The sequence below is a fragment of the Sapajus apella genome, unplaced genomic scaffold, assembly GCF_009761245.1.
Source record: "Sapajus apella isolate SASKATOON/1434 unplaced genomic scaffold, GSC_monkey_1.0 scaffold2, whole genome shotgun sequence".
NCBI classification, from domain to species: Eukaryota; Metazoa; Chordata; class Mammalia; order Primates; family Cebidae; genus Sapajus; species Sapajus apella.
This window is the reverse complement of record NW_022436942.1, coordinates 17,708,138-17,721,795: the sequence shown is the minus strand read 5'-3', so window position 1 is coordinate 17,721,795 and position 13,658 is coordinate 17,708,138. Positions and strand designations below refer to the sequence as shown.

At 40.6% G+C, this 13,658-nt stretch overlaps 1 protein-coding gene across 3 annotated transcripts in view; it reads right to left on the bottom strand.

The window, feature by feature from the left end:
- Positions 1 to 13,068, bottom strand: part of LRIG3 (leucine rich repeats and immunoglobulin like domains 3) — a 49,458-nt gene extending 36,390 nt beyond the window's left edge. For 2 of the 3 annotated variants that reach the window (XM_032288930.1, XM_032288940.1), the window contains exons 1-3: positions 12,516 to 13,068; positions 6,801 to 6,872; positions 6,529 to 6,603 (exon numbers count right to left, since the gene is read on the bottom strand). In XM_032288930.1, coding sequence (XP_032144821.1) covers positions 6,529 to 6,603; positions 6,801 to 6,872; positions 12,516 to 12,751 — 383 coding nt within the window. In that variant the 5' untranslated portion in view covers positions 12,752 to 13,068. Of the gene's footprint in view, positions 1 to 6,528; positions 6,604 to 6,800; positions 6,873 to 12,277; positions 12,447 to 12,515 lie in introns of those variants that run through there. The other variant, XM_032288948.1, reaches the window with a different exon arrangement.
- Between the last annotated feature and the right edge of the window lie 590 nt (positions 13,069 to 13,658).

Sequence of the window (13,658 nt, the reverse complement as noted above, 5' to 3'; positions counted from 1 at the left end):
TAGTGTGAGACGAGACAAAAACCCGTGCATCTGTGAGTCCAATTCCCAGCTCAGGTCCCTCTTCCGCTGCTCAAGGGCCCATGATTTCTCTTGTCTACGCAACTTTTTTTTTTTTTTTTTTGAGACAGAGTCTTACTCTGTCGCCCAGGCTGGAGTGCAGTGGGGTGATCGCGGCTCACTGTAACCTCCGCCTCCCAAGTTCAAGAGATTCTCCTGCCTCAGCCTCCCGAGTAGCTGGGATTACAGGGGCGTGCCACCACATCTGGCTAATTTTTTATATTTTTAGTAGAGATGGGTTTTCACCATGTTAGCCAGGATGGTCTCGATCTCCTGACCTCATGATCCGACTCCCTGGCCTCCCAATGTGCTAGGATTATAGGCATGAGCCACCGTGCCCAGCCAATCTACCTGATTCTTAATAAGCACTTTCTATGTATCTGAGACTGCAGTGGGCTGAGGGGACTGAGAGCTCACTAAGATACAAGTCCGACCCTGGAAGGAGATGTGTGACCACACCATTAGAGACTACACATGCTATGCTTGTAGAAGCTTCAAAACTGGAAAAGAAAAATCAACATCCTTGAGATTCTACAATAACTACAGTTCATGCCACACAAATTGCCAATACTCCCTACCACCCAGTATTCATCTCTGTAGCACAGCAATGGGCATGACTGTCCAGCACCCCCAAAGTATCTCCAATACAGAAGGATTTCTGATGCAATGGAACCACATCTCACGGCATTAGGTTCCAAGCCAGCAGATGGGGGAAAACCATGTATCATGATCACACCCTTGAAGATCTCTTATGACACCTGCAAGGTACTTTATGTAGACAGTCTTCCTCTCTCAATGAACCTACCATGGGCAGTTTTCCTTCAGTGTGGGAATAGATCGATCTGGGAAGAGGAGGGTTTTGTCATTGTTTTGCATTTTAAATTTTTAGTTCAGGATCTGTTAAAGTAGTTCAGAAGTGTCAAAGGCACAGGGGCTATGAAAAAAACTGTATCCCTGAACACCAAAGTCACCCTCAGTGGGCTGAGATATTCACACTCAGAAAGGCATATGGGAGGCCAGGCACAGTGGCTAATGCCTATAATCCCAGCACTTTGGGAGGCCAAGGCGGTGGATCATGAGGTCAGGAGTTCAATACCAGCCTGGCCAAGTGGTGAAACCCCATCTCTACTAAAAATACAAAAATGAGCCAAGTGCAGTGGCGGGCGCCTGTAATCCCAGCTACTCAGGAGGTTGAGGCAGATAACTGCTGGAACCCAGGAGGCAGAGTTGCAGTGAGCAAAAATCATGCCATTGCATCACAGCCTAGAGACAGTGCAAGAGTCTGTCTCAAAAAAAAAAAAAAAAAAAAGGCATATGGGAAAGGGGGCTTTTATTTTCCACCTCATACATACTCTAGGGCATGCACTCACTGTCTAGAGTGGCGACCTGAATCCTTGTGTTAAATTACTTCTCTTGTCCTTTTTTTCCTTTTAATTATTATTGCTATTGTCAGAATTTATTATTTTCTCAAGTGTGCATAATTGAACACAAGTTAAGTAAAACACATGTATGCTATTGCCAATGTAAATCTTTAGCCACTGGTTTAACCTAAATGGTTAGAAGGAGATCTGTCTGAATTATGCTTAGTACAGCATGTGGTTACTCCATGAATATTCCTTACTTCACACATTAATTAAACCCTAACTTATGCCATATACCTGCATTAAACACTAGGGTAAAGAAGAGTTAGCTATAGAGGCCTCAAAATTCAGCAGAGGAGAAAAATATGAACAAAATTATTTCATTAATGTGTAAGTTGGATATATAAGGTAAGATGGGCCTGAATGTGGCAGGGGAGGCTTAGCAAGATGACCCAGTATCCCCAGACACACACACAACTCCCTCCCTCACCTTCAGTCCCTGATTCCAGTATCTTCCTCCTGTGGCCCTTTCCCTACAACCCCATTTAAAACTGTGAAACCCCTCTTTGCCCACACTGTCCTGACACCTCTTCCCTACTGCTTCTCCCCAGCACATATCCCCTCCTGACCACATCTCTTATTTATTTTTTGTGTTTCTCCTTCCACGAGAAGGTCAGCTCTATGAGGGCAGGGATTCCTGTCTGCTTTCTGAATCCTAACCTTAGAACAGCATCCGGCATATAGCAGGATTTGGTAAATATGAGCTTTTCTTGACCATGTTAAAGAACAACTGCCAGAGCTCTCTAATCCCCTCATCCTCCTTTCTTTTCCTTTATAGCATTGATCATGAACTAATGTTATCTTTTCTTTTGATGTGAATTTACCTATTTATTTTTCTGTCCTCACTAGAATGGAAGCCTCAGGATAAGAGCGAGTTTGTATGCTTTTTCACTGGGGTGTCCTAGCACTTAAAGGAGGGCTTGATACATAGTAGATACTCAATAAATGCAGGTGAATGAATGGTCATCCTTATCATAGCTCACATTCACTGACCACTCAGTACATGTAAGACAGCTTTACCTGTATTCTCTACATCTTCACAGTAATTCTGTGAGATAGACACCAATATTATTCTCATTTTAAAGACGAGGAAACACAGTCAGTCAGTAACTTGCCCAAGGTTACAAACCAGCAGTTAACTTCAGGCCACCTGACCTGAGCTTTACTTTTAATCACTATTCTAATGAGGTGACTTCACTGGAGAACAGGCCACCGTGGCTTCTCAATTATCACATGATCAAATTATCTGCCCCTCTAAACCATCCTCCTGCTACCCCCAGGTGATTTGCCACACTAAAGCCAGTGTGACATTTTCAAACAGCATATCTGATCAGGTCACTCTGCTTTACACATCTTGAATGGCTTTCCAGTGGTAAGTCCATGTTTTGGTGTCCTACCAGCAAAGGTAACCAGTATTTATAATAACTTCTCTGGAATGACGACAACGTCACCTCTGGAAAGATAATGATGGACTAAGAAAAAATGCTCTACTTTTGAGATAAGAAATAAAGAGAAAAGGCTTACTTGATTATGAGATTGGCCCTTATCAGTAATTCTAGAAATATTTATGGAATATCTGATTAGAATATTGCATATGTTAAAAGGGATACTCTTGAGTCCCACCCAAATCTACTAATTTAGAATCTGTAGGGATAGTGTCTGAGAATCTACATTTTTAACAAGTACCGTAGGTGCCTCTTTGACAACAACTAACCTAAGACTCTTCAACTCTGCGACACCAGGCAAGCACCTGCATGCTAGGAAACACTATATAAACCATTAGCATCACAACTAGCTCTATTTCATCATAACCAGCAAGGCTCTTTTCTTCAACAATGTTGTAGAACTCACGGATTCAAACTTCCCTAACCCATAGCACAGGTTTCAATCACGTCCAATGCTTGAGCAGGTCATTCCACATCACACAAAGCCAGAATCTGTATATTCATAAAAATCAACTCCCTTATGTAAGCTAGGTCAATAGAGTTTTACTCTTAAGATATGTTCATTCCAAAGATTATTCCACTTTTGAAAAAATATGTCACCCTGCTATAGCTAGCATATTGTGAGAGAAAAATTTAAAAAACACAAGTCATGCCTTGCCCCTAGCACACGGGTTGACTTCTCAGCTAGGTCTGTGTGAGATTCAAAGGAAAGCATGTCTATTCAGGTCTTGTACATGCTAAAAGATTCCTAAAAAGGTTAGAGATGAGTTTTGTTAATGGAGCATTATCCCAGATTGCCATCATCCCAGATTCCCTGATATTATGAATTCAGGACCCTAAATGAATTCATCTCTAGACATGGGGTACCCTTTGATCTAATTATCATCTCCTGGCTCCTGTAACTATGAGAAGACAAAGGTCTCACCAGGACAGTCTTCTCCGCACGCAGCCCCTCCAGCTGGGAGGCGTCTTCATGGCACAGAATAGAAACAGTATGGAGCAGTAAAATTAAATCCTATGGTTAACACTTCAACTAATTACTCATTTTATTTAAACACAAGTTTTCAAACTATTTAACCTGTGCAAATAACTCATAAAAATGTTTTCCTCTGCAAAATGTAAAAGACACAAACAAAAAACCACAAAAAACTCTTAGTAATATGAAAGTCAGCCAGGCACAGTGGCTCACGCCTATAATCCCAGCACTTTGGGAGGCTAAGGAGGGCGGATCACGAGGTCAAAAGATGGAGACCATCCTGGCCAACATGGTGAAACCCTGTCTCTACTAAAAATAGAAAAATTAGCTGCACGTAGTGGTGTGTGCCTGTAGTCCCAGTTACTTGGGAGGCTGAGGCAGGAGGATCGCCTGAACCCACGAGGCAGAGGTGGCAGTGGGCCAAGATCGCCACGCCACTGCACTCCAGCCTGGTGAAAAAGCGAGACTCCATCTCAAAATAATAATAAGAAGACGAAAGAGAAGAAAGTCCAATCATTCTAAAAACTACTTTGAAAGATACGAGATTTAATTGTGGTATACAGCAAGTTTTCAATCTGTATCATGTTACACAATTCAACAGATTTTTTTTAATCTCAAAAAGTATTTCAGAACTGATTTTTAGCTTTGATTATTTTCACATGCTTCTACATAAAAGAAAATGTTTTACTCTAAACAACACAGAAATTTAAAGTGCTTGAGAAACAATGACTGTGTATTACGGTATCCATTGAAACCTCAGGCAGAACCAAAACATATGTAGATAAAAACAACCAGAGAGGTAAATTTGTCAGGATATTTCTTAGGCATAAAAACACGTTTTTACTCTCCACATTGAATTATCAGACCCACGATATAAATTACTCTTCCCAGAGTCTATGTAATCTAGGTAACACTTTGGATGTATCATTACATGAGATGAACAAAGCAATCACTGGCCAGAGGTACTGTAACACATTAAGGAGAAACAAAGTGAGATTACTCAGGGTGATTTCACACCCAGCACTTGCTAAAATGAAACACAAAAGCAATATGGAGATAAGGACAAATGTTGAAGGAGCACAAATGTCTAACTTTTGAGAGGTCATTCTAGCAAGCTTTCTAATTACAGGTTATAACCTTAAAGTGTAAAGCACTAGGTTACTTACAATTTCTCACTTCCTTGCAAGTTCTTAATGCTCTCAACGCTATACCATGCCAAAGAGTAGACTGCTTGTCCCATCCCGCCTGGATTTCAAAACTGCACTGCAAATCCTCTCTGCCATGAAGTATACCATGACCCTCAAGCTCTCTTAAACATACTGACAGAATCTGCCAACAGGCAGTGCGAGGACAGCAAGAGCAAAGTGGAATTTAAAAAGCCCACCTTGGTCAAACAAGAGTAGCTGAAGATGTTTATGATACCAAAGCCAGTAAGTATGCCATTTAGATTTGTTAAGCAATTGTAAAAGACAAAGAAAAAAGGTATTTATGCTAGCATAAAAAATGTTTTTTAAATACAGTGTTTATTTGTCAAATACCAACTGCTTTTTCTTTCATTCCTTTCTGTTTCTGATCTTAGGAAAAACCACATCAGTATCAAATGTCACTTAGCTCTTATTCAAACAGAGGAAAGCAGACACAGCGGCTACACTCGTGACTTAGCTGACCTGGGCCCTCAGTAAAAACAAACCTCTATAAATCAACAGATGCAAGCAATTGGGTACTGATCACTCTATTAATTGAACAGCTTTCCTGAAATTTACTGTATAACTTCAACCCTCCCAACACCTTTCCCAGAAGCAACTAACAATGGTGATTTTTTTTTTTCTTAAGTTGCTTAAAGAAAAAAAAAATTTTTAACATTAGTAGCTTAAATATGTTGTTTAATTATTTAAGATTAAGGTGGTAAGCTACTTAAATTTTAGCTATTAAATCACAGGTATTCTAAATGCTACCTTTAAATGATGAAAGTCAAAATTACTCCAAAGCCTACATAAGTGCATGTATATACGTATTACCTACACTAAAAATACAGAGAACTTGGTACAACCTTAATTGCATTTGAAAACTTGCATTTGCAAAATAACCTGCAAAGTTGTCTTCAGTCACATATTTAATTTTTACTGTATAGGCTGGTATTTTGAGTTGCTGTCTTTGAACTCTGATTTCCACTGCAGGTACCACACTTAAACAGGTTATGCCAATGGCTTATTCTCAACTCCAATTTCTCCTCACAAAACAACTCTGATCATTCTCCACTAGGAAGTACGTAATACGTAATCCACAGATTCCCAAGCCAACCATTGAGCAATACCGGAATTAAAGTCCTAGTCTACAGAATATGATCAGACACACATTTCTATGGGGTGAAGCTGGTCTCTTTGAATCTTGAAGACCATTTTGGCACCGACAGCAAAGTGTACAGTGTGTTGTTATAAGAACACACGAAATTTAGAGATGGCAGAGTTAGAGGCTAGAAAACAAGTTAACCAATTTAAAGAGCCTATCTTTATTACACCCTAAATAAAATATCCAAATTTTTCTTCTAAGATCCTATGCTAGTCCCTATGGAACTCCTACTCAAGATTCCTGCAAACATACATGAGGAATTCTGCTAACATTCACTTACAAGGACAGTAGTGTAATATTTGCTGTGACTGGTCCCAGATTTGGAATGGCTGCCAATTCATTGTTGTTCAGTTTCCTATAAATGCCAAAAAAGGAAAGCTGATTAAGTAATCTGTAATTCATAGAGGTGAAACGTTATATATTATTTCAAGATACCTCCTAAGTTAAAAGTTTTGAATAACTTACTATAATCCAAGTAATCTTTACAGTTAAATAACATAAGGGGTAATGTATTTTACTCAAACCTTAAAAAACGAAATAATGAAGACTCACACTTCTCGAAGGCTTTGAAGGCGGCTCAGGGAACTGGCCTTGATGACAGATAATCTGTTGTGACTTAAGTCCCTATGAGAAAACAAAAAGAAAATTATTAGTCATTTCTAAAAATCACAAATAGTGCTAAATGGGCTTATGAGCTATCTCTATAAACTCTAGGGAGAGGAGGAAAAATAACTGGTCTATTCTGTCCACAAACTAGATGGTAACCAAAATGCCAAACGCAAAAATACAAACTCCAAGGACAAAATTAGTTTAAGGAGACTGGCAGATTCAAATACTTGAAGCCCACAAACGTTTTAAGAGATGTTTTTTGGCACATGGTGAACAGATCTTTTGTGAACGGGCAGGTCTGCTTCGCCCTCCCATCTCCCCACTCCCAACTTGATACGATGACATCATTGTTTATGAAAAGGAGCTAATTAGGCAGGTTGCTGAAACTAAAGCCTCTATAGAAATCCTTTTATTGTCCTAAATGTAAGCATCGATGTCCTTATTGCAGTCAAGAAAAACAGAAATTGCTTTGCATACATATTTATTTCTCTGCCTTAAAGCACCAAATAATTTAAATTATTATTTTGTGTGTGAGTGTTGAGAGAATAGAAAACAATCTGAACTCTCTGCTTTCTTAAATTCCCCAAATCTCAGTAGCTGGTAATATAACATATCATTTAAACCACATCGACATCTAACAAAGTTCAGCAGATTGCACTGGAAACTTCTGAACAGATTTCAGTCATTAAGATAAATGTGCTTCTTACTCAATAACTCAATTTAACTTAGTAACAATTTCCATAGAGCATCATCACTGTTAAAAACAATAAACTCATACATACACAATACTCGACACTAGAAAGTCATCTCATTTAAGATTCAAAATATGGAATAAATTCTAGCAAATATTCTTGGTTATACTCCCAATATGTGTTAACATATTGACTATGTGCCTTCAAAACAGTGTAATAAAAATGAAATGGCTCAAGAGTGATGAAAAACCAGGCTAACGAATAGTGGCTTAAAGCTTGCCACTGAAAGAGGTTACTCAACGCTTACTAATTTTTTCAGTGTTAAAATGGAGTTTTGTAAATAACTAAAGTTTTAAATAACTAAAGTTGATTAAAGAAAAGCATAAATTGTTATATGCATAAGTATACCCCTCCTAAAAAATCAAGAGAAATCACCTCCAGAGAAGCACAGGGTTGCTTAGTTAACAATTAGAAATCAGAGATCCTTTCAGTCTTTCAGTTTGTGTTTTGAGTATAAACCTGGATTCTCTTTCTCACCTAAAAAAAACAATCTGCAAGGTTTTATTTGAAATATGTTTGCCCAAAGACCTACCAGACAGTGACAGACATGAGTAGATTTGTTCTGGTAGAGTTATAACATGAAAAAAATCTGGCACAGTCTTTAAACTATAAAAATCCTGCAATTACAACCACTGCTGTGCCTGCTCACCATGCACGCTGGAGCCAGACACTTTCCCTCACAGCCCAGCTCAAGTCCATCTGGAGTTCATCAAGGAAGCCGTGAGCCCAACAACTCACGTTAGGATTCAAACAAAACCTGTGTGCTTTTAGCACCCCAGACAGTCAGATTTCCCACACGGTTCAAAAAACAACCAAGGAAAAGAGTCTTTCACCTGGGAGGGAGCCTGAGTCAACAGAAAGTCTCATTTGGACCCACTTAACTAAAGAGCATTGAACCAGCATAAAACTGCATCCCCTATTGTTTCAGGTCTTAAAAAGAAAGGGGGAAGCAATCTGGCATTAATATCTAACACAGGTGATTTTCTTTTTAATTAAGAATTAAAAAAAAAACTAAAACTCAGCTCTCCACTCATTTTAAGGATTATTTCACAGGGCAATACTGTGGAAAAAGGAGATGCAATGCTTAAATTTTTTTCAACTAGTAATTGGATAAGATTCCCCCTACAAAAGACCTGCAAAAAATAAGAAACTGTCTTCAGAGACCACTGCACGTGTTGGAGACCCCTCATTTCTGATCCAGAAGCAAGAGCTGGCAACTCTAAATATTTCAGTTATTGCAACACACTTCCACTCCTGAGCTTTGTGTACTGTTAAAACTACACTATATGTAGGAGGAAAAAAAATACCCCTTAAATTACTTTTACTGCTAAATACTTACAGCTATGAAACTTTTAGGATACCTAAATTTAGATTTTATATAGTTTACATTTGAGAAATGATTACTTTCCAGTTAAGGGATGTCACATTTTCCTAAATCTTCCTTATATTGTTTTCATTGCTACACCATTAAAAACAGACTCAAGTTGTACAATGTCGATGTTTTCTTAAACCCAGAACATAAAACATTCAATATGAAAGGCAGATTCTTCATGTTTAGAGTTCCATTAATGAACATCTTCCCCACAAAACCTTTACAAAAACTTTTTGCAGTGGGGTTAATGAATGGGAAAGGTAGTAAGGTACAGAAGTGTTAACCATGTACCCAGAACTCAGTTGGCCAAAACTTGAAAATCAATCTCTTTCTACGTGGTTAGACAGACATCTCTCTTCCCACATATTAGCAAATGAATAAATATATACGAAAATAATCAATTTGCAACATTTGGTTCATGCTATCATTTTCTTCCTTTTGGCATTTGGAAATCTGACTTCCAAGTCAAATTTTAAATGCAAATCCAGCACAGCTTCTTAATCAATCCCACTGGGGCCTACAGAGTTGCTAATTCAGCAGAAATCTGGAAAGCTGAAAAACAAAAAGCCAGGCTGTAGTTGTTTTAAGACACTGATCCAAAGTGACTCATAAATCACTCTGCTATATTCAAGTTTTAGTCTGGAAAATATAGAAAAACAGCTGTGAAAACCATAAGGACTATTACCCCCACCCCACCCCCAATTCTGGTACAGACCAGAAGATTTATAGGAGGTCAACACTAAAGAAGTCACACCAGCAGAAACTACCTTTGGGACTTTCGCCTGAGTCCTGTTGAGAACCCAAACATTTCTACAAAAGACAAATAATTCTGAAATGCCAGTGAGAATTGAATAATACTGGAAGTTCTCATTGGCAATTTAGCAACTTTTCCGTCTCTGAGCTAAATAACATTCTAACAAGCATTCCTCTTTAGGTTGAGAACGGTTATAAGCACAAACTCTAGACATAAACTCTAGCTTGCCTTTAATGGTAGTTGTGAGCAGGGCTTCGCATAGTTACGGTTTTGCTTAGTTTTTTTTTTTTAAAGACAGAGTCTCGCCCACATACTTTTTTAAGAGCCACTTTCATTAAAGTATTAGAGGTTATTTTCTAAAAGGAGTACTGATACAGATTATTTTACAGCTCAAACTATTCAACTTTTCACACATGGGACTCTATAGCAATAAATCACAACCAAATAAAGTGGGAAAATACACACGTAGAGATTTTTCTTAAACTTGCAAATTCAACAAATGAAAAAAAGACACTGAACTTTGTCTGAAAAGCTCTTTCATAAACTAGTCCAAAGACAAACTTTCACTATTTTGATTACCTAAGGAAAGGGAAGGTAAGATATGGGGAAGAAAAACATGCATTTTTCTACTTATATCTGAACTCGGAAATCATCTCCTTAAGATGGTTTTCTAATTATGAAAAACTTTTCGGCTTCCCATTTTAAAATACCAAATAAAAGAGTAAGTAAAACTCAATTCCACATGTTTTTCTCCTCCTTTCAAAAGTGGAGAGAGGAGACCCCTAGAGCTTTAGGTACAAACAAAAGAAATATTTACAATAAAGAATTCAGACCACATGGTTTGGTGACACCTACAAAGATGGTTAAAAGTCACAGAAGTACAAGAATGACAGAGCTGTCCAATGAGTGACCACAGCGGGGTTCCTGACAACAGACTGAGTGCTTATTTACACAAGTGGAACTTATTTTCACATACATAAATAAGGAATGTGGACTAGTATTGAGACAATTTACTGCTGGTGGAAATGTAATTAAAGACTGTGCTAACCAAATAAACTCTAATTTGTTTTTAGTGTGCCACCAAATTATCTGCAAAACAAAATCCTAATTAGGTCAGCTACTTTTAAGACAATGTTTAAGTAGGTATCGAACCCCTTTTGGTTCAACCCAACTTCTAATCAAGGACAACGGATTTTTTTTCTAGACATCTAAATCCACGGAAAAAAAAAAAAACAGTATTGCACACTAGCATGACCACAATAGACAACTTGACATGGAAAAACTATTGAATACCAGTTCGATTCCGTGAATAAGCTAAGCATTTCTAAACACACTACAGGAAGCACTGTATTCATTTTCTCTTTCTCATCCCTCTATTATTCCTAAGTGTTCACCTCCAGTCATTCAATGTTCAGTTCCATATGTTGTCAATAGAGCCATTCACATTTCATGAATAAGGCAGCATGGCCTCAAGAAGAGGCAATTGAACAGAATTAGCCACAACTAATTGAAAGTCTTCCTGCTTTCGGTTAAAGCCCTTATCTCCTCCTCCAATTGTAATAAAAACTACTAAATAAAACGTCCCATCATAAGAAATTAAATATCAATCTGATACTCTATTAAACTAAGACATTAAAAACACAAAGAATACACTTTCTGATGGCCAACAATTCTACATTCACAAAAGTTATTTAGATTAGCACAATAATTTTAAAATATAACTTAAGCACCTGACCAAACCGCCAACCACGATTAGGGCACTAGTACAGTTCACTAGAATTGTTTTAAGAACTTAGAACTTTCATTGCAAAACTAAGATTACGTGTGAACTGCACTTTATTTTCAACAGAACTACTTTAAAAAAAAATACAAGTTTTGATTGTTTATACAGCACTACACCAATTTTAAAGCTGGGGACTGAGGAAGAATAGACAGATGACATTGGAAAAGATCAGCATTTCCAACTAAATTACATTTTCTTCCTTGTTATTCCACGCAGTTGGCAGTGATTTCAGGTTTTCAGACTTCAGCTACAATCCAAAAACTTGCATAACAGCACTCTGCGCTCTCCCCTAAACCGTCTGGGCGTGCTGAGGAGCTACAGAAATCATGCCCTTGATTTGGATAATCGGGTTCCTCCCTTTACAGAGCTACCGACCATTCTTTACAATCTGGTTGAGGAGTGGGAACTTACGAACTCCTAAGGTGAAAGCAAGCAGAGGGAGAGCAACAAAAGTACCTCCACCGTAACTTGAATAGTGACCGAATTCTGTTGAGGGGGCTTCCCAAATGAAAAACCTGACTTTAGTTACAGGATGGAAACAGAAAAAGGAGTCTGACGCAGCTAGAAACTAAAACTGAACCACAGAGCTAGAAACTAAAGCTGAACTTTGGGAGAACTGCAAACTCCTGTTGTGCGCAGGTTGCCACTTACCTCGCCCAGGCCTAACAGGAGCGCGCATTTGAACCACCTGGCTAGCTTAGGGCGCAGGACTTCATCCCCGGCCTCTGGCGTAGTCAGTTACCCCCTCCCCTAGCCTACCTGCAGCCAGTTAGGACGCGCCAAGAGCACGCAAAGCACGTGGGAGGGAAACTGAGGCCCGGACAGTTGTTTTACCACTCCCACGGGCGCCGATCACAGTCTGGGCCAGAAGGAGCTACCCGGAAAAAAAAAAAAAGGGCTATGCACGCCGAACCCCGAGCAACCAGGCCCTCTCCAGATCCAGTTTTCCAGAATCTCCAGCGGCCCGGCCCCCTCCGCCCGCGGAACGAATACTTACAGTCGAGCTACCCAGGGCGGGAGCGGCTCAGGAAGACGCGCCAGCCGCTGGCGACTGCAGTCCAGCAGGTCCCCAAGGCAGCGGCAGGGAGCGGGGCACTGGCGCTCGGTGGCTATCCCGGAGGGGTGCCCGAGTGCCCCGCGGCCGCCGCTGTCCGCCCGGCCCGCGCGCCCCAGTACCGCGCAGAACAGCAGCCCCAACGCCGCCGCGCGCGCAACAAGGTTCGGCGCGCTCATCGCGGTTCAGCGGCCTTGGTCTCGGTCTCGGCCCGCTGCTCCCAGCCGCGCACGCTCGGGGCCCCGCACAAACTTCCAGCCGCGGGTGCACGCCCGCCCTCCCGGCCGCGTGCGCGCTCCGCCCTCGCGCTGGCGGGTCAATTCCTTTTACTCCCGGCGGCGAAGCCCTTTCATGCCTCCAGGAAGCAGGAGGGAAACTGAAAAGAACTGCCAACTGCGACAGAGTTGCAGCCTGAGCAGCGTCGGCTCGCCGAAGCCCCTTCTAGCCAGCAAAAGAAACTTTTTCGCCTCCACGCCGCAGGGCAGCGCGAAGTCCCTGCGCGGCGGAGTACCGAGGCGGGGCTGGGAGAGGCCGGCGCGCGCCCATTGGCCAGCCGGCTGCGGGCGGCCCCGTGGCCACGTGACAATAACACGGCTCCAACCCCGGGCCGGCGCGCGGGAGAAAGTGGAGCTGAGATTGTAGGAAATTTGGAGTTTTATTTTCCACTCTCTCCAGTCAGAAGTCTCCACTACGTCGTGGGAAACATATATCAAATGGAGTTGTAAGGCAAAGGGGAGTGAGCAAATACTAGGCTAGCTCTTGTAGTTGGAGATATTTAGGAGAACTTCAGGGAAGTAAAGTTTAATTAGCAGTGTTTTCAGGAAGCCTTTCAATTCCAAATTAAAGAAACTGATAAATTATCCTACCATCCACAGTTGAAACGGTGGTTTAAATGAAAACAGTTCTTTTAACGTTAATGCTGGCTTCCAAAGTAAAACAATAATAAAACGTAAAACTCGTAGTTTTGGAAAGTGTATATTGAGTTACAAATAGCCAGGCTTCGTGCACTGGATAAAGCTGGGCGCGGTGGGGGATGGGGAATGACCTTCTAATAGACCGCGCTGGCAGTCAAAGATTCCAGGTAAT